This window comes from Condylura cristata, unplaced genomic scaffold (genome assembly GCF_000260355.1).
Source record: "Condylura cristata isolate star-nosed mole 26May11 unplaced genomic scaffold, ConCri1.0 scaffold00004, whole genome shotgun sequence".
Lineage (NCBI taxonomy): Eukaryota > Metazoa > Chordata > Mammalia > Eulipotyphla > Talpidae > Condylura > Condylura cristata.
In genome coordinates, this window is record NW_004567105.1 from 5,072,256 (window position 1) to 5,092,030 (window position 19,775).

General features: G+C 61.0%; 2 protein-coding genes across 3 annotated transcripts in view; one reads left to right on the top strand and one right to left on the bottom strand.

Moving 5' to 3' along the window:
• Window positions 1-8,956: 8,956 nt before the first annotated feature.
• Window positions 8,957-15,727, bottom strand: MPST (mercaptopyruvate sulfurtransferase). Of its 2 annotated transcripts, none has more exons than XM_012720672.1 (3): window positions 15,673-15,727; window positions 12,064-12,683; window positions 8,957-9,487 (listed from the first exon to the last, which is right to left on the bottom strand). In XM_012720672.1, exons 2-3 carry the CDS (start codon window positions 12,662-12,664, stop codon window positions 9,189-9,191), a joined length of 900 nt encoding a protein of 299 aa, XP_012576126.1. In that variant the 5' UTR covers window positions 12,665-12,683; window positions 15,673-15,727; the 3' UTR covers window positions 8,957-9,188. The 2 variants fall into 2 exon arrangements, with proteins under 2 accessions (XP_012576126.1, XP_004675745.2); XM_004675688.2 differs by lacking the exon at window positions 15,673-15,727 and adding an exon at window positions 15,577-15,653.
• A 301-nt stretch (window positions 15,728-16,028) lies between these two features.
• TST (thiosulfate sulfurtransferase (rhodanese)) overlaps window positions 16,029-19,775 on the top strand; it is a 6,478-nt gene continuing 2,731 nt past the window's right edge. The window contains exon 1 of the mRNA XM_012734930.1: window positions 16,029-17,316. Within this exon, the coding sequence (XP_012590384.1) occupies window positions 16,722-17,316 (595 nt within the window). The 5' untranslated portion in view covers window positions 16,029-16,721. The remainder of the gene's footprint in view (window positions 17,317-19,775) is intronic.

The window sequence follows — 19,775 nt, forward strand, 5'->3', positions numbered from 1 at the left end:
TGGGGCTCGGGCTGGGTTGGCGTGGCCAGGGCCCTGGGCAAGCAGCCGGCGTGGGTGAGGGCAAGGGGCCAGGGGCCAACCATCCCACCATCTCGAGCCCCGGCCTACTTGGTGCTTCCTAGGAAATTGGGATCTGGAAGAAGCTCCTTGACTGAATCACTGTGCTTTTCACGAAGGTCAAGTTTGCGGTCAAGGGAAACTATGATACCCCAAATCACGCATCATCCCGGTTGTTCTTCATTATTGTTTTCCCAATATGAGTTGTCAAACAGCTGAAATGGGAGGACCTGCTTCCTTCCGGAATTACAGAGCATCTGGCAGTGTTTCCCCATATTCTTTATTCTGTCCTTCAAGGGTGGGGGCAGGCGGGGTTCTTTCTCCATAGCAGTTCTTTGAAGATGAGACAGGGTATCCAGCTGAGTGAACACCTTCTGACTTCCAGATGTCTTGTGCCTCTGTGGTAGTCCACGGCCCTCAGCAGCGCTGTGAGTGGGTGTCACCACCCATTGTATAAGGTGCTACAGTGTGCATGGCCTCCCTCCAGGCACGCTGGCTTCCACTCCAGGGCTCCTTTCCTGCCCTTTGCGAGGCTGTCACTCCTGGCACGCATTGAGCCCCAACTTGTTTACTGAAGCAAATGAAAGCAGGAAATATTTCCCCATGTAAGAGTTGTCGATGGGGTTGGGGGTGGGGATAGGATCAGACTTGTAGCTGGGGTGGTTCTAGGGCTGTGGGAGGTGGTGTCAGCACTGAGACAGTCGAAGGCCATCTGGGTCAGGAGTGGGGTATGTCAACAGCCAAGCCAGGAGTGGGCAGCCCACAGAGGCTTAGGAGGCAGAAGAGAGGGCCTAGGTCTGTGAGGAGGAGGGAAGGGGGAGGAGGGAGGAGCGGGAAAGCAGGCAGGCTGGCAGCCAAGTTTCTGGCTTGAAGCAAGTCAAGAGCAGTGGTTGGGGAAGCAAGAGAGGCAGTCTAGGGGAGGGGCAGACTTGGGGAGCGAGCAGGGCGAAGAAGAGGTTGGTTTGGAGGCATCTTGTGTTGCCATCTGGGGGACAAGTGACAGTTGTCCCTCCTGGCGCAATCCTTGCTGGTGTAGCTTGGGCTGCAGAGAACAGGGCACGCGGTCTTGAGTCTAGAGGGGAGGAGACCTCCCAGGAGGACACGAGAAAGGCACCCAGGAAGGCCCTCTGGGAGGTGACTCAGGTAGGAGAAGAGGACAGTGCAGGGTGTGGAGGGGAAGCACAGGGGCCATGTTCCAGTGACCAGTCGTGGGCCTGTTGAATGAAGCAGATTCACGTGGAGGAAACAGGTGAGAAGACCCACGCTGAGCCTCCTGGCGGGACCCAGGGCCTGTCTGACCCAACCTGCGTGTGCGGCTGGACCACGGCTGGAGGCAGAGTCACTGCACGGGGCCGCTCAGCCAGACTGCGGGGCAGAGGTGGCGCAGGGCAGATTTCTGGGGCCAGCCCTCCACCCCCCACCCCCAGAAGAGTACTCTCCCGCTTTGGAGTGTGGCCCATACAGCAGGACGGGAACTACCAGCTTTTTATTAGGGAAGGGCTCCATTACCTTGGTTGCTGGAGCGCTTCCTGAGCGTAAGGCCGTGTGTGCCCGTGTGCCCGCATGGGCGGGCTGGGCAGGAGCTGCGTCTCCTTGGCTGCTGTGTGGAGGTGGCGCCCGCTCTCAGGCCTCGGACACAGCCGTCACCGCTGCCCCTTACTGTGGACTGGATGTGCCCGGGCGCTCTCGTTGGCTTGGTATAGCACACCCCCACCCCATCAATCCTGTTCTGTCCTCATCTGACAGAAGATGGCCTGGACCTTCCCAAGGTCATGTTGGAAATGGCCAGCAGGCCAGAGCCCACCTCCCAGCCTGTTCATCGGCGAAGCACTCGGCCCTCCTGCCCCGTAAGCCCGTAGTCCCTGGAGGGCCGCAGGCAGGCTTAGCTACAGGCAAGCAAAGGCGGTCGGGGGCAGCTGCCCCAGCAGGCCGGGCTGAGCCCACGGCTGGACGCCAGTGTCCCACAGGCGCTGCCTTTGGGGCTGGGCCCCAGAGGCGTCAGCCGAGGCCGGGAGCTCTTTGAGTGGAGACCGGCTTGGGCTGAGCCAGCCTTGCCTCCTTCCTACCTCAGAGGCCCCTGCCTAGCCCTGGGCCAGCCTCTCCTCGGGAGCTCCTAGAATTCCCAGCTGAGGGACACCGTTAGCCAGGTGGGTGGGGCCCAGGCCCTTCAACAGAGCTGTGCCTCTGGCTGGTCTCCCCGGGCCTTGTCGGAGAGGCCCCCACCTCTGGGAGACTCCCGGCCCCTACCCCTTCATCCAGTGCCCTCACTGGTGAGCGCCCCTATATGCCAGACATTGAGAAGCAGGCTGGTCTCTGTCCCAGGGGGGCTCTGGATCTGGGGTGGTGGGCTCAAGAGGCTTTGGAAAAACAGGGAACCCTAGACAGACTGGCTGTCTTCAGAGTTTTTCTCCTGTCCTCTCCATGTAGAGGAAACAAACATTCCTCCCGGGTGATGGTTACCCTGGAGGGCCAGGTGCTTGCTGGTTACACTGCCCCCTGCTGTCCCCTTCGGGGAAGCGCAGTCTCGGGTTCTTCCGAACGTGCTCTGAGTTGGGCTTGAACCTGAGAGAGGAGAGGTGGCGAAGGGGTACAGCCTCCCAAAGGTGCCAGCCTAGGCGTGCTGACTTGCTAGCCGGGTGACCCCGGGCCATTCACTTAACCTCACTGAAACTCAATTTCCTCCCTCTAATTCTAGTACTTAATCCATGCAGTGGTGAGGATCCCAAGCTCTCAGCACACTGCCTGGGAAGACCTCAGTGAACTCTGACTTTTAGGAAACCCATCGGGCCACTCTGTCTGTTGTACTTGGACCCGAGATCAGTGCCTGAGCCAAAGGCTGCCCCCTTGGCTAGCAATTGGAGGGCGAGGCGGCGGCAGGTCACCCCAAGTCCCCAGCCCCAGACCAGAGCTGCCACTTCCCAGCGAACCTGGAGACCTAAAGGCCTCAGGAACCGCTCTGCGACCAGAAGGAGCTGCAGGAACATAAAACACACCCCAAGTTCCCGGCCGACCCCGAGCGCGGTGTCCTGCTTTGAACCCCCTGGGCAGCCCCCACATCTGCCTGGCGTGTTTCCTTTCTGCTGTCAGTTCCATGACTAAGACATCATTCAGCCCGCGGGGTTTCTCCGGGACTCAGTCCTCCTCTTCCCCCAGTTCAGAATGCCAGAACATTCTCATTAACCTTGGCTCTCTTTTTTGGCGTGTTGCTGTTCGATGCATCAAATCTGATAGCATCACATCACTGTCTTGCCTGTCAGTTCCTCCTTCGACCTCGCGGGCTCTTTGCTGCACCGTTCCAGGTCACCTGAGGAGAGAAACAGGCGCACCCAGGCAGCGTGCCCTGACCATCCAGAAACAGCCGCAGAGGCGCCCAGAGGCGCCGAGCAGGGCCCCGAGACCCGCGGCTATCGAGGCTAAGCTCTTCAGCCCCCCACACCAAGTCACAATGTGACGCCTGCTCCTTACGTCGGCCGCGTGCTGGAGCACAGAGCTGAATATTTACAACAGGTAAGCCAGGATGCTTTGGCCGAATCTTCCTCCAACTGTCAACACACCTCCACCTCGCGGAAGTGCCTGGGGCTGGACCCCTCCGCGAGGAGCTCCGGGAAGGTCCCTCCTCCCTGCAGCTCTAGGGGCGTGTTCGCGTCGTGACTGGGCAGCCAAGTGTCTGCGCGAGGAGGCGTCTTTCTCTACTTTGCGCTAAAGGGCAGCTGCGGTTCTGGAGCCGCTTCCCTGCCGGCGCGCCTGCGGGACTGCCTCCGCCTGCCGGCCGGGCACTGCTCTCTTCAACAGCCCTGTGGGGCGCGCGGCCCCTCAGATCCTCACCCCACTCCCCGCCCCCACGCAGGGTGGCCCGACAATCTCACCATTGGGGGGCACGTCAGTCTTGGCCGAGCCTGGGGGAGCCTCAGGCGCAGCACCCCGGCCCCAGCCCGCGCCCTGCGCGGTCAGTTTGGCTCTTTCCAGAAGCTCAGCTCCCCTGGGAATCCTAACCCAGTGGGGCGATGCGACTGTAACCCCCATTTTCAGAGGAATCGCGTGCCCTCCAAGTTTCTCCCACTCTGGCTCCAACTCCAGGCCTGCGTGGGGATGGGGTAGGGGTGGGCGGATCCCCAGGATCCGCTTCACTGTTTTTGCATTTTTATCAGGAATTTGTTGGGTGCAGGGAAACATTCACCCCAGCCCTCTGGGTTCTTTTTGGACATGTCTGAGCAAATCAACATCAAACAGATTAGTAGGAGGAAAAAGACCCAAGGCAATGACTTCCATGTGGAGAATTTACATGGCTGTCAATTCTAAAGTAAGTGAGCCAAAGGGGCTGGGTGGTAATATCCCCCTAAGGAATGGGATAGGGACCCAGGTGTCAAGGGGAGAGAAGGGGTCTGGGGGAGGAGACCACCTCTTCAGACAGAACCTTGCCTCCAGGTACCTGTCCCGCCTTGAGAGGGTTCTCCTACAAAAGGGCTCTTTCTGGAGGTTGAGTCTAACCCGTGTTCTTTAGGTAGCAGGAGCCCCTTCTCCCCAGGCCCGCAGGGCGTGAGGGACCTCAGTCCCTCAGTCCCTATTGGCAAAAGGCAGCTCTGGACATCTGGGGGTTGCCTGTGTGACCCATCCCACAACTAAGTACTGAAAAGTGATGCGACACTTAAAGTGCATTTTCAGGGTGCCCTGTCCCCATGCCCCGTTACTGCTGTGGTTACCTGGGCCCTCCCCGGGAAGGCAGAGTCTGCCAGCTGCTGACCTTTCCCTTCTTTGAATTAACCAGCATCTTGTGGGAGACACTGAAGCCATGTTAATATCCTGTTTTCCTTCTCACAAACTTATCTCATCATCCATTTTTAATATTCACTAATGAGTTTTGCTAAAAATAATAATTGCAATGATAGCCAGACTGTGCTTTTTACAATTCCATCATAACTTCTGGATTTATTAGGTGGCTTTCTATTTTCAGGGAGCTATTTTCCTTCTCACTCATTCATATCAGAGTGAAATGTTGGTTTATTTTATTCAGTAGGTTCTAATGTGTTTACTATTATGGAATTTGATGCTCGTATTGTCTAAAGGTTGGATTTATGGGAACCCCTCCACACTGGCGCCTGTATTCTTTTTAAAAACGGGTTATTAATAAAAGTTATTCTTTTAATTGTGGGAAAATACACCTCTACCATTGATGTGGGCCAGGATACACCACTGTGGCAAAACAAACTGTTTTGCTCTGAAGACATCTGGGAAAAGGCTTTGTTTGTTCGGGAAGCCCCTTATCAGCCAGAAAGCAGAGTCTCCAGAGAAACTCAGAAGAGCATAACTGCCATCAGTGCCCAGGTCAGGAGCAATCGGGGAAGAACTACTCTCAGCATGGAGACTAGAAGACTGGCTTTCATCGCTGGCGAGATGGCCGAATCAATTAATCTCACTCTCCCGTCTCCCATCTATGCTCCTAAAGTTCCATTTATTTTTCCTAAAAGTAACTGGTTTTCCTACAAGTGCCCTCGCCCTCCTTCCCCTAATTAAGAAATCATTTGTATTTCTCGAAGTGCCCTTTGCTCTCCTTTCTCCGTTACCTGGGTAGAAACCCTGGGTTCCCTGACACCGTCTCTGTGAATCCCATGTGCCGGCACATACGCGGTTGAGTCCTCTTTTTCTGGCCAATGTGTGCATTAAATCCGTTTCAGCGGCAGGCCCCACACGGCGGCTCTCAGAGGTTCGGAGAAGCCTCCTCCTTCCCCCGCCGTAACCGGCTGTCGGTGTGTGGTCAGCGGCCTGCCAGTCCCAGCTCTTTCACTGGGAAAACTGCAGCCTGTCTCCATTAAAAACACCCTCCCTCCGGCTTTCTGCCATGTCTGCCCTTCTCCGGAGTGGGCGCGGCACTTTCGGGCTCAGCAGATGGCCGGGGCTCCCTTGCCACTTGCTCTGCCCCGGCGGCCAGTTCCCCTGATGGACACTGGTGCTCAGAGCCAAGATGGCAGCACGAGGAGGCTCTTTGCTTCCAGGCCTTTCCGAAGAACAGGGCCGGAGCATGGGCGTGCGGCTCTCTCTCTCTCTCACAGTCCCTCTTAGGAACCCCGAGTTCATGTGACAATCTCCCATCATAACCCAACCCCACAGATTGCCTTTAACCATCTCCCTTCCCATGTGTGTTCCTCTCTCTCTCCTAAGCAGAGTCCGTCGTCAGAATTGCTAGATCTTTTCTGATTTTACTTACTGGCTCTTCTCACGGAAGTTTGAATCTCCTCTTCCCTGACTGTGACGCCGAACATCTTCCCCCATGCCTGAAGGCCATTTAAAAAACCGTGTGTGTGTGTACTGCTTGCTCAATTCTTGTACAAATTATTAGGTTTTTGTCTTTAACTACCTCCACTTTGGAGAACTTCTGTCTGTGGTATTTATTAATGTGCTAAAAGTGTGGGCGCTTAAAATTGCAAAGCTCCAGCCAACCTGAAAATTTCCTCTCTCCCAATGACTGTGGAGGACAGTAAACCGCATCTGCCTGCGCCGCCGGCTCATTCCGGGAGGCGTGACACCTGAGCTTCACCTCGTTTGCCCTCACGTCCCCGTGCAGCTACGGGGCAGTTTGCTCCTGTTTTTCAGACGAGAAGACTGAGGCCCCCACCCAGAAGAGTCTGAAGACAGAACTTCCGGGGCCTCCGTGCCCAGTGGATTCCACTGCGCCAGGGCTGGATCAGCACAGGGACTGGTGACTCAGTCCTCTGTGTGGGGTGAGGGCTTCGGACCTGGCCCTCGAGGCAGCGATCCAGGGAGCAGACACATTCCAGGGCAGCTGGTGACGTGAGGCCGGGAACATTCAGCTGTCCCTGACACAGGGGCTGCACAGCAAGTCTTTGCTGAGGGGAAGAAAATTTCATCATTTTTTGCCATGGTTGCCATTTCCTGCCTGGATCCCCTGGGGTGGGAGGGACGGGAGGGCGGTGGGGCAGCAGCTCAGGGCTGGCAGAGGTGGGGACCCTGCAGTGAGTGGTTAATTATTCTGGGAGTTCCTGTTCCCAGGGAGGGAGGGAGGGGCCGGGGTGCCTGGGTGATCCCCAGCCAACTCCCGGGAAGTGAACCCCCAGCTCCAAGACGCCCAGAAGGCACAGCTCCATCGCCTTTGTTCCCCGTGGGCAGGTCCCTCTTGCGGTCAGCCTCAGGGGCATTTCCCAGGAGGAAAGAGACCCAGTTCAGGTCACCCTGGGGTGGAGTGCAGTGGGGGTGCTTACATCTCACAACCAAGGGGTCTCCTTATGGAGACACTTGGGTCACGGCCCAAGGGCTTGTCACATGAGACTCCAACCCCCCCCACCCCCCGCCGCCCCATCCCCCCTTGATTCTGAAATCTGGAAAACACTGCAGATACCCTGGAGAACGCCAGCTCCTTTAGGCTCCTCTCAGCTAGCTGTGTGCCCTCGGACACATCACTCAACCTCTCTGGGCCTGTTTTCCCACTGGAGAAATAAACGAGCCAGCTGTATGACAGGTCGCTTCACAGGGCTCTCTCCTGGAAGTGAGATGCAGGGCTGGCTTTCCTTCTCAGCTGGGAAGCTTTTCCAGGGTGGACACACAGCACACATCTCTTATGGGTTGTTTTCTCTCTCCTATGGCGGAAACATGGGAGGCACCCAACACACCGATTAAGTGATAATAACACTTAAAAGAACATTAATACTTGACACCAACTCCTGCCTTCCTTAACCCCAAAGTGCTCAAGGAAGGTGCTACTGCTCTCAATTTAAAGATGAAGACAGAGCCTGGGCATCTGAGGTCAGGCAGCCTGGTGTGGGGTCGAATGTCTCATCCGCTGACAAGCCCTTTGCTGCAGGGAGCCAGGAACGACCACAAAGAGAAGATGAGACAGTCTGAGAGCAGCTGGAAAGGAAACCCTCAAACAGCTAAATTCAGGCTGGGGAAAGGGCTCCTGGTGGGGAGCCAGGGGCCCCCTCCACATTGGGACCCCTCGCTACTGTGTTCCCACTGGTGCCCACTGCCCCTGGACGGTGTCCCACACAGCTCTGCGTCCCTCCTCAGCCCCGTTCTCAAGTGGGGCTGACCTGGGGCCAGTCTGAAGGTGGCTTTGTTTTGCTTGTCCTAACTGGGGGTGCTGCTGACACCTAGTGGTGGGTGCCCAGAAATGCAGCTACATCCCCACAATGTGCTTGGAGACCCTGGCCAGGACCTGGACAACCCAGGACAAGTTGAGAGACGCTGATCTAGAAGACGGAACTGTGCGATGGGCTTTTAGCTAGCTCCTCACCTGAATCCCGCTTCTCAAGGGCATAAGACCCCTATTTTATTGGTGAACAAAGGAGACTTGAAGAGGCTGGGGCTTTGGCGCTCTTAGTTGGATAAACCAGGATTCCATCCTGTGGGTACCCCATCCCTGTGGACTTGGGGCCTTCGAGACACCTGTGTCCCCCTCCTCACACAGGACCCACGCAGAGGGAGGAGAGTGGAGCTCCTCCTTGGGCAGTCGTGGGCAGGAGGTCCTGGTGAGGGAGGGTCAGGTCCAAGGGAAGATTCCGCAGTCAAAACTAAGTTCGACCCTCCTCTAGAATATTCTGGCAGGGCGGGGCACTCTCCTCAGCACAGTTCAGCCTTTTATTAAGCTGTGGGCCCATCTGTCACGTGGAATGAAATGGACCGCTTATGTGGGGGCTCTGTGCGGGGCTCCAGGGAGCCAGGAGACCCCAGAACCACGGGGTAGAGGATGGATTTGTTGGGGGGGGGGTGTCATAGGACTGGAAGGACTCTGGCCCTGCACTGCTCAGAGGGCAGGGGTAAGAAGCACCCCCCCCCCCACCGGCCCCGTGTCCCTACTCCCTCACTCTCCCCTCAGGCTCTAGAAGCCCCCTTGGCCGGGCATCCTGGCACCACCGGAGAAATGGAGGCAGCTCCGTGCTTAGAAGGATTTAGCACTTGGCTGTTTATTTCCTCAACACCAAAGCAGGCGGGAGGGAAGGCCCTAACTCAGCACCACGTGGGCAGCTCCCCGGCTCCCGGCCGGCCATCTGCACAGCCTCCCTGGAGCCTACGCGTCCACAAAACTCCCGGCCTCTGGGAAGTCACCTCATACCCCAGCTGCGTCGCGAGGCAAGTCAGCACCCGGGCGGGCCCGGCTCGTAGGGGCATGTCCTGCTGCCTCACTCGGTCTTGCCGCGGCCCTCTGAGATGACGTTCTCCGGACTCGCCCGCATGAACCACTCTGCCCAGGAGCCGTCGTAGATGGCCACGTCCGGCTTGCCGCAGAGGTAGGCCCCCAGAGCCACGTGGCAGGCGGTGACCCCGGAGCCGCACGTAGCCACCAGGGGCCGTGTCAGGTCCACCTTCTTGTCCTGGAACAGACGGTGGAGCTCCTCGGGGGTCTTCTCCAGGCCCTCCTGGGTCATGAAGTCCGTGAAGGGGATGTTGATGGCGCCGGGCATGTGACCTGGCTCGATGCCTGTGGAAAGAACCGATGAAGGAACGGATGGATACAAGGGCCGCAGGAAGGGCCTGCCTCCCCTGCGACCGGGGTGCCTGGCCCGCTCTGGGCATCACCGCCTGGCATCCTCACACTGGCCTGGGCCCCACTTCCACGGCACAGACAGGGAGGCCAGAGTCGTGCTGGCTGGAATCTGGACTCAAGGCTCAGGCCCCATGGGAGTCCCACTCCGCCAGGCCCCTGGTAGCCAACTGAGGGCCTCTGGGTCTGAGCGCGTCGTAGGCAGGGGGAGTGGAGGGAACAGGGGGTCACATGGCGTCCAGAGGGCTTAGTGGTCACGATGGCAAAAGGCCAGAGGGGGGGAGTGTAAGGCCTACGGGAAAACGGAGGGTGCGCCCCAGCCTGTCTGGATTAAGATTTTCAGGACGCCGAGGGTTGAAAGCAGACTGGTTTTCCCGAGCTATCTGGATGGCTGTAGGAAGAATGCGGGCCAGGCCAGGCAGTTCTGCAGCGAGGACACCGGCCCCTCACCCCACCGCCCCAAGTGTCAGGGCTCCCCAACCTTACTAATATTCCCATTTGCATGCTGCCAACAGATTTACAACAAGATGAACACCCACAGTCAATGATGCAAATCCTGGCCGTGCAGACGCCAGAGCTGGGCTCTAGGGGGACTCCTGCCTCAGCTTCCCCTCCTCCAGGGAGCTGCTGACCCATGCCAAGACCTCTCCTCCGACCCGTGCAGACGCAGAAAGTGGACTCCCTCGGAGACCAGGGCAGGAAGAGCCAGCTCCCAGGCCGGGGCGCCACAGAGCAGCGTATGCCCTTCTCCTGGGCCGCACACCAAGGCCAACCCAAGGCAACGGCCGGGGGGGCAACCAACGGAACGGGAACCGCCCCCCCGAACTGGCCCGCCCCCCACCCCGGCCCAACAACCCAACGCCCCGGGCAGCCAGTCCGCCAGGCCGGTGTCAGACCTCCCGTGTCGGGGATGAGTGAGCATGACCGAGCGCCAAGCAAAAGGCCACCTCCAGAGGAGCGTGACTGACCGCGCCCCACGCCGCCGCTCGAGCGCATCCCGCGTTGCAAACACAGGGCTGAGTGCTTAACACGCTTGTTTGCAGGTGACACTGGGCCTCACTCCGCCCGTGACGCCCCGCGACTCTGCTCCCCTCCACACCGGACGCCGCGGTGCGGTTCAGGGGTTGGGCGGCCCGTGTCGGCGGCTGCAACCTGAGGCAGGGCTCTGAGGCCAGGTCTGGCGCCCGCCCACTCGCTGCCCTGTGCGGCTCTGTATCCCGAAGAGCCCAGCAGGTTCAAAGGGGTGTCCTTATTAAGATGAACCCTAAGAACCTTCACTTTTGCGGGTTCAAAACTGGCCGGCAATCAGCGGCTTCCCGGGGCTCGTGCTAATGTCCGCACCGCTTCGCCTGCATCTCCCATGGGCAGGGTCCAGCCCTCTCTGGGACATCAAGTCCTTGCCAGCTGCTGGGTTCATCTTTGGAATGCACCGGGGCAAGAATGCACCTTGCCCGTAGGTCCCCCCGAACAGTGCTGGGACAGGAGGAACCCAAGCTGCTCTGGAAGCACAGAGCAGGGTTCAGGTCAAGGGGGATGCCATTCAGGGAGGACTTCCTGGAGAAAGTGGCAAGTTCCTGGCACCCTCTCCGAAGTAAGCGAGAGAAATGGCGGGTTGCTCGCTGTGATTAATGTACCTGCTCTGGAGTTCACTTCTGGTGGGGCTGCTCGGAAGCCCGCTACGGCCACTCCTTCCTTCGTACAAAGACAGCACCCACAGGCTCACACCCACACGGCCACGGATGCGCCCGCGTGGCAGGTGTTTGGAAAACAGCGTTGAACAGGCCCCAAACAGTCGCTCGCGCCGAGCTCCTCCAAGACTTAGCAGCTAACCCAACTGCCTCTCCCCAAAGTAGAATTCTAAGCTGATCAAACTCAACTTTCTTTTGCAGAGAACCCTGTCCATCCCCTTTCTGACTGTACAAACCCCCCCTCGGAGCCAGTCCTTGCCGCTCTGGCGACTTGCTGGAAGAGAGCGGCTCAGTACAACACTTGGAGCGCACTGGGTTCCTTTCCAGGGGGGTCGCTCTCCTCCACACACAGGACTCTGGGCTCCCCGGGGCCAGCAACCCTCTATTCTCTTTCTGCTTAGCTGTGGGGTGGGGCTGTGTAGCATTCTTCTTCGGGTCCCCTCCCTACCCATCCTCTGCAAAACCCCCTTCACTCAGCAGCCAGAAGCCGGCAACCGATGAGGCCGGTTGGGCTTCTCCCCACACTGCGCCTGCCCACCTTCCTTCACCCACAGCGACCCCTCCACCACCCACCACCCACCGTGGGGCAGGGCTCTTTGGTCCTCCCACTTCCACCATGCCCCTGGGTTCCCATGAGCTTGAGGTGGTCCCGGCCCCCCAAACACGGGCGGGGCAATGTCGGCAGCCCTCTCTAGGAATAGACAGCAGGCTGGGCGAAGAGGCGCTGAGAGGCCAAATGCAGCCCCCACCCTCTGCGGGGGGCAGAATCCAGGGCGCCCACCGTGGGCCGTGCAACCTCCCAGCCCCTTCGCCCCCATCGGTTACCCTCTCTGGGCTCGGGGTCCACGCCCCGGAAACGGCCGCGGGGGCGGGCATCCACCACCTGGAAGTGCTTGGACTGCAGGTTCTCCTGGACGTCCTGGAACGTCTTGATAAAGGCGGGGTCCGGCTTGGCGTGGAACTCGGCGGGCGCCGGGCAGCTCTTGCCGGCGCTCAGCGGGAGGCCCAGGCGCAGCCAGTTGCGGAGGCCGCCGTTGAGCAGCGACACCTCGCGATGGCCGAACACGCGGAACATCCACCAGACGCGCGGCGCGGAGTACAGGCCCTGGTCGCTGGCGTCGTAGACCACCACGTGCGTGGCGGGGCCCACGCCCAGGCTGCCCACGTAGTCGGCGAAGTGCTTGGCGGGCGGCATCATGTGGTCATAGGGCGACGTGAGGTCGCTGCACTGGTCGATGTCGAAGAAGGCGGCGCCCGGGATGTGGCGCTCCTCGAACTCGCGGCGCGCGCTGCGCCCCAGCGCCGGCAGGTACCAGGAGGCGTCGAGCAGCCGCAGCGGCTGCTTGGCATTGGCACCGGGGGCCTGCAGCGCCTCCGCCACCCACTGTGCGGACACGAGCGCGCGGAAGAGCTGCCGTCGGGCCATGGCTTCCGAGGCTGCGGGCCTGGGGGCAGGGAGACTGTCAGTTGGGAATCTGCATCTAGGAAGAGTTCCCCGGGCAGGAAGCACAGCGAGGCTGGGCCTGGACTGTGGCAGGCCGCTGGCCGGGTGGCTAGGCCCGGAAAGGGCAGAGTCCAGGGCCACGGGTGCAGAAATCCAAAACCGAGCAGATTTCATCACCTCTGCCAGGGCCTGCCGCCCCTCCCCCAGCCGCTCCCTGGGAGGCAGGTCCCAGGTCACCTCCGGAGAGGGCCCGTGGGCCCTGCTGGCAGGAAGGGGCATCTTGGCTTCCTTTGCAACCTACCAAGATCCCCGGTGGATCCACACACCCATCCGCCCAACAGTGAGCGTGTCCTAACAGGGGCAGTGGGCGAGACCGGTCCCTGCTGTGTCCCATCTCACGCCCACAGTATCTCAGAGCACAGGGCGTGGGGAGGGGGCGCAGGGTGGCGGCGAGAACAGCCCCACGCGCTTTGGCATTCTCTCTGCGTCGTGGAGGGGCACTGTGGCACACAGAAGGGCACCAACTAGAACTGGACTCTGGCCAACAGCTAAGAAGTGGTAGCCCCAAGCTTCCCGACGTCTCCCTGACGTGCCCTCTGCAGGCGCTGAGGCCAGCAGGCCCAGATCTTGCCCCTCGAGCCCGAGTTTTCTCTCGGGCCCATTCTCGGTGAGGGGCTTAGCTCCCCTCCGCTCCCCCGCAGGCCAGCAGCGGAGAGTGTACTGGCTCAGCAGGCGGTGTGCAAGCACAGCCTCTCCCTCCCCTCAGAGCCCTCGTGCCACCCCGGGGAAGGGGTGGACAGAGAGCACAAGCTTTCAGGAGGGCCCTGGTGGGGGGCCAGGAGCTAGGCCCCCAGCTTCAGTTTGCAGGCCTATTAGGATCCCTGCTTTCTGAGTGAGGCAACTGGCAGAGACCAAGCACCTTGCCCTCGATCACGGAGCAGGACATGGAGCTGGTCAGGGCGCCTCGGGACGTGAGGCAGAATTCAGGTCCGAAGGCCACGCTCTCCAGCCACGTCCACTCTCCAGCCTCAGGTCAACGTTGGCCAGGGCTTAATAGGGTCACAGTGTGACACCTCGTGCCCAGCTCCTCCCAGTCTCCTTTCAGGCTAGCTTTTAGAAACCCACTTTGTGCTGGACAGAGAAAGCTGACTTTGCCAGGCCCTGAGGGCAAAGTGCCTGCTCGGAGGCAGCAGCGCTGAGGCGAGTCTGCTCAGGGAGGCCAAGTGAGCCTCGCTCAGCCCCGGCCGGCTGGGAGCAGGAGGCGGGAAGGCTTCCCGGGAAGGGGGAAGTTCAAATCGACCTGAACGTTTCAGGAGCCCCGGAAACCACAGCTTGACCTTCACGAGAAGGAGGCTGCCGGGGGGGAGTTGGCAATGGGGTGACCCAGAATCTGTGGGTTACACCACAGCTAGATACTGTTGGGGATGTTTCTGGCTCCTGCTTGAAGAACCTTCTGTGAACCACAGCTGCTCTTGCTTCTCTGTTATTGGGGCTCCTTGAGTTTCCCCAGGGTCCGTACAGACTGGACAGAACCCTGGTTTGGGAGTAGAGCCACCCCACACCCCAGTCTGCTGTTTAGCCAACTGTAGGAGGGGCACACGTTAGGCTCTCTGCTGTCTCCGGTTCTTACAATGGGGTTTCCGACCCTCAGTGCTTGGGGATTAAATACCCAAATGTACAACACGCTAGTTGTGGCAACCGGTGTAAATGGCTTGGTAAAAATCCCATCCTTTCTTCCACGCTACTCTCACAGGTGCTTTGAACCCTCACAGCAACTTTCGAGTCCTAACATTTCAGGATTTGGGACTTCTGAGGTCATCTTGTCCACCTCTGCTGATGGTGTTTCTCACAAAGGACAGCGGGAGGGGAGGGTCTGGAGAGTAGGGGTGTCAGTGTCTCTGAAGAGTGGGAGCCAGACCCCAGTGTGCTTAGGGTACCCAAGCTGTGGAGGCCCCCAGGCCGGGCAGACAACCCCAGACCGGGCAGACAACCCCAGACCGCCTCAGGAGGGGGGTGTGAGCCCCAGCCTGCCACCTCGGGTGGGCCCCAGAGCAGGGTGCCAGCCGGAGGGGGCCTTCCAAGGACATCCCCCAGCCTGCTGGGCAAAGCACAAAGCTCAAAGCTCAGCGGCGGTGTCATCAGGGAAACCTTTGCAACTTCCTGTGAGATATGCATTCTTTCAGAATGGAAAGAACTTTTAAAAGCAGAATGAGGAAAGCAGCCCAGACACTCGTCAGAGCAAAGGCAGGTGCTGGGCTGGGGCAACGGTGTCCGGCCACCTTGCAAGTCCAGTCACATTTCCAAGAATGGCACCAAGTGGTTGTTAAAATGGCCACTGTTCACAGTTCATAAATTCCAAACAAAAGCCAGTTTTTAAAAAATTTGAGGCCTCGGGATGAACAGGGTAAACTGGGGGCTTCTGCCCCGGGGACTGGCCGCAGCCTGGCCTCTGCTGCCCTGGCCGGCCGCTGGCTGGGCCTCCCTCCCGGCGCCCTGTTGCTGGTCTGCCCCTCCAGACTGAGGGCGCTCCCCGCGAGGCCTTGGCAAGTGTTAGTTGTGTTTCCCTTCAGCAACTGCTCTGCCTGCTGCCCCCGGCCTGGAGCCTCTGGCCCAGTGGTCTCTGGCCCTGGCCTCTTTGTGGGGCCATATTGGTCCTCTTCCCCCCCTGCCCTCTCTGGCGGCACCAGGAGACCCCCTGCCCTGGCTCCTCACTGGCCACTCACTTAGATCCCGCACTGTGGGCTGCCCTAAGCTGCTGCGGAAAGCCATGTTTAGGGGGACCCCAGGGCCTAAAGAGAGAGGCCCCCCTCTTAGCTAAGGCCCGAGGGGAGCTGTGCAGCGAGCACCCCAACGATCACCTCCCGCTAAAGCCAAGCGCGACTCGCAGCAATTACCCTAATCTCGGGCTCCGGCTTCCTAGCTCGGCCATACCCGCGCGACTGGGCGCCCCCTGCCAGCACCCGGAGCCGTCCCCACCTCCCGCCACCAACCTGCGGCCTGCGACAGGAGGAGACTCCGTCCGGCACGGCCCACCGCCTGGGCCACTCCGAGTAGCGGCTGCCAGCGCCTTCCACTGGCCGGGCACGGGGGGGTGCGTCCACGCCGCGGCGCCACGTGCCCCCAGACCCCGCGCCCGCCGGCACACCCAGGCGGGTGCCCGGGGGTCTGAGGGGCTGTCGGCACCAAGGTGCGGCCAGGGCGGACGCGGCGGGGCGGTGGGCGGCGGCGAAGCGCGGCGGGCGGTGCGCGGTCCCCCCTCCGGCGACTGCACGATGGTGTCGGCCGGCCGGGGCGTTGCAGGCTCGGGGTTTGAACCCCGCCAAGTTCTCCAGGGGGCAGGGCGAGCGCCTGGGCGGCGGCCGGGGCGAGCGAGTGCGTTGGAGCGGGAGGAGGGGGGAGAGGAGGAGGTGGCGGCGCGGCTGCTCCGGACTGGGCCTCCGATCCGATCCGGCTACCTGTGGCCCAGGGAGGGCGCCTGTGCCGAGAGCGGAGCGGGATTCTCGGAACCACAGACTCAGCCGGACAGTGGGTGCCGAACCGGGGCCGGACTTGGGGCTCCCGAGGCGAGCGAGCCGGCTGCAGAGAGCGGCAGCGCGCGGGCAGGAGGGTCTCCGAGGGGTGTCGGGGAAGGCGAACCCTGTTCCCACGCCCCCACGCTCCCTAAAAAAGGACGACGCTAAGCCCAGGATGCTTCGCTCCCGCTCCCTGGACGCCCCAACGCTGGGCGAATTTGCTGCCCATTCTGGCCGGATGCCGGCGCGCGCGTTGAAGCCGGCGGGCTGACACCCTCCGCGCCAGCCCGGAGCCCCTGGCCCCGCCCACTCCCGCTGGGGACCCCGGGAGGGGCGGAGCAGGCTTTCCATTGGGAGGCTGCGCCCCACTCCGCCCTCCGCCCGCCCCTCAGGGTTGCTGTAAACACGAGCCCCTGGGGGCGTGCTTGGCCGCGCCGCTCCTCGCCGGTCTCCACCCGCTGCACACAGCCCTCAGGCCCTTCTCTCCCGCTTCCCACCTGCGCCAGGTGACTCGCAGGGCTGCAGCCATGGTTCAGCAGGCGCTCTTCCGGGCGCTGGTGTCCACCAAGTGGCTGGCGGAGTCGGTTCGGAATGGCAAGGTGGGGCCCAGCCTGCGGGTGCTGGACGCGTCCTGGTACTCACCCGGCACCCGGGACGCGCGCAAAGAGTACCTGGAGCGCCACGTGCCCGGCGCCTCCTTCTTCGATATAGAGGAGTGCCGGGACAACGCGTCCCGCTTCGAGATGATGCTGCCCAGCGAGGCTGGCTTTGCCGACTACGTGGGCCGCCTGGGCATCAGCAACAGCACGCACGTGGTGGTGTACGACGGGGACCATCTGGGCAGCTTCTACGCCCCGCGGGTCTGGTGGATGTTCCGCGTGTTCGGCCACCACACCGTGTCGGTGCTCAACGGCGGCTTCCGGAACTGGCTGAAGGAGGGCCACCCGGTGACCGCCGAGCCCGCGCGGCCGGAGCCCGCCGTCTTCAAAGCCTCCCTGGACCGCGCCCTGCTGAGCACCTACGAGCAGGTGCTGGAGAACCTCCAATCTAAGAGGTCCCAGCTGGTGGATTCGCGGCCCCGAGGGCGGTACCTGGGCACCGAGCCCGAGCCGGACGCCGTCGGTAGGTGCCCCTGGGTGGCTGTTCCTGGGGAGCAGAGTCCAGGGAAGGATGGGAACCTCTTCAGGTCGGCCCTGGGGGCCCTGCCTCCCGCTGGGCCTTGGCTTTCCACGGGTAACCCGAGGGCTGGAACCCAATGGAAATCCCTTTCCACCTCGGACGCCCTAAGACCCGGGGCTACACGTTCCGAGGGTCCTGGCGTCTGTGCGGGGTGGCATCAGCAGGTTGGTGACATACCCATAGCGACGCCAGGCACTAGCTGCCCTCCTGCGCGAGGGGAGTGTCCAGAAGCCGCACACGCATCTCTGTACTCTGCACAGCATACCGGGTCCCCTCTGCAGCGTGCTCCGAGTACAGTGTGTTGTGCTTTGTGCTTGGGCTTCTCAGGGATCCCTAGTTCCCCAGAGCCCCCTACAGACATTACCAGTGTCCTTCCTCGGGCTCTCCCTGGCTGCTGACCTGTGAGGGCAGCTGCATTTCTTGCTAAGCCCTCACACCTCCTCTGTCTCCCCCAACAAGCTTACTACCCCATTTCAGAGGGGAGGGGACAGACACCAGGACACTAAATTGGGACTGGAAGTTGCACCGCCAGCTTCAAGCCCAGTGCTAAACCAGGATGCCCATCGTCCTGCCCCCCCCCCCACCACCCCGGAGCCAGGAGCCAGCCCCTCCTCCTATACCCCTGAGCACATGGGAGATGGCTCATCAGCCCCCTCCTATGGACCAAGGACAGGAGTGGCCGGGAGTGATTCTCTGCTGCTAGAAGCGGGGGCACCTCAGGAGGAAATGCTGAATTCGAGAACTTCCTAACCAAACCTCAGAGGTTTCACCATCACCCCTGCTGGCCTGCCAGGTGGGTGTGGCTGGAGCCTTAACTCTCAGGGCCTCGGGGCCAGCTGGCCGAGCCCTCTGGATGCTGGGCCCTGACTCTGCCCTCCCTCTGGCCCCAATGCAGAGTCTGACTTGTTGAAACATGTCTCTTGTGCACTGTGGCCTTGGGAGAGAACGCTGTGAAAGCTGTGGGGAGCACTCCTAGAGCTGAAGGCCACCTCGTGGGAGCAGAGAGGGAGACCGAGGCACACAGAGAAAGGGACGGGTCAAGGCCACCGGGACTCAGTGGCGAGCAGGCCTCTCTGCCGGGCCTTTTACCAGGCCAGGCCCACGGCGTCCTGCCCAGCTGGCTCTCCGCGGTTTCCGAGATAGGGTTCCGGTTGCTCTGGCACCTGCTAGAGCCTCCTGGCACAGAACCCTCCAGCCCTCTCCTGGCCTTGGTCACAAGACATGCCCTCTGCGGGGGGCTCAGGCTGGTGCGGGGGCAGGATCGCGGGGTGCTTCTCAAGCCGCTGCCCGCTGGCCCCGCAGCAACCGGAGGGGTGAGGGAGTGTTTGGAGATGCCCACCCGAGCTCTTCGGGCCTTTTCAGCCACAAGGACTCTGAGGCTCAGCCCAGACGGACACCCAAGGAGACTGTGGGGCTCGGCCCCCGCCCCCATGGCTCAGATGCTGTCCTCACAAGGGGTGCAGCCTGGGAGTGGGGTGGACCTGAGTTTGTCCCTGGTGGCGCCGGTGTGTGTGGCCTCCACCTCTGACCCTCTCCTTCCTCACCACATGGGAACATGGCGGGGACCCAGGCTTCCGAAGGGCCGTTTATCCAGCCCAGTTTCTCGGGTCTCTCTCTCTCTCAGGACAGGGGGTGAGGGTGAAGGGGGGCTACTGACCCCCTAAGAGCACTGGGATCGGCAGACCCCTTCACATGCATTCTTTCCCTGAGCCCACAGCAGTCCTGCGTGGAGGTGGGTGGTGGGTTTGGGGGTTAAGATCGGTCCCACTTTGCAGGCAGGGCAGAGGCGGCTTCTCTAAGGACACTGAGGGGCCCAGACGTGGCCCCACGCGGTGTGCGTCTAAGTGGGGGTGTTCCCCGAGGCTGCTGCCGTGTAAGCCACACCGGCACCCAGGAGGACGTTCTGACCGCCATTCCACACTGGATTCATTTAGTATCATTGGGGGAACCCAAAAGACTCCTATTTGACAAGAAAAAGCAAGTTTTTCCTGGCCCACCCCACCAACAGCCTGATCGATGTTAACTCATTCACTGTACTAAGATCTTCTCGATGAAGCAATAACGCAAACTCCCCTGAGCAGATAAGGGGCATGTAAGGGGCACCTGAGACCATCTGAGCGGTTCCCTTTTCCAAGAAGGCTCAGGAAGGTCAAAGAACACCGAGCTGACCTCACTTCATGCGCCTATGCTGTGTCCAGGGGCAAGTTCCTTCCCCTCGCGGAGCCTGGGCCCCTCACAGTGCTAGGAGAGTATCCCCCCAACTTTGTGAAAACATGGGAACTGGCACTGACCAGGGTCCGGTGCCAGGGCCTGAGGTGGGCTGCTTGCTGGGGTGGCAGCTGCCAGCCTGCAGCTGAGGCCGGGCTTGGAGAGGCACTGCTGCTCAGGGCCCGTGGGCTCTG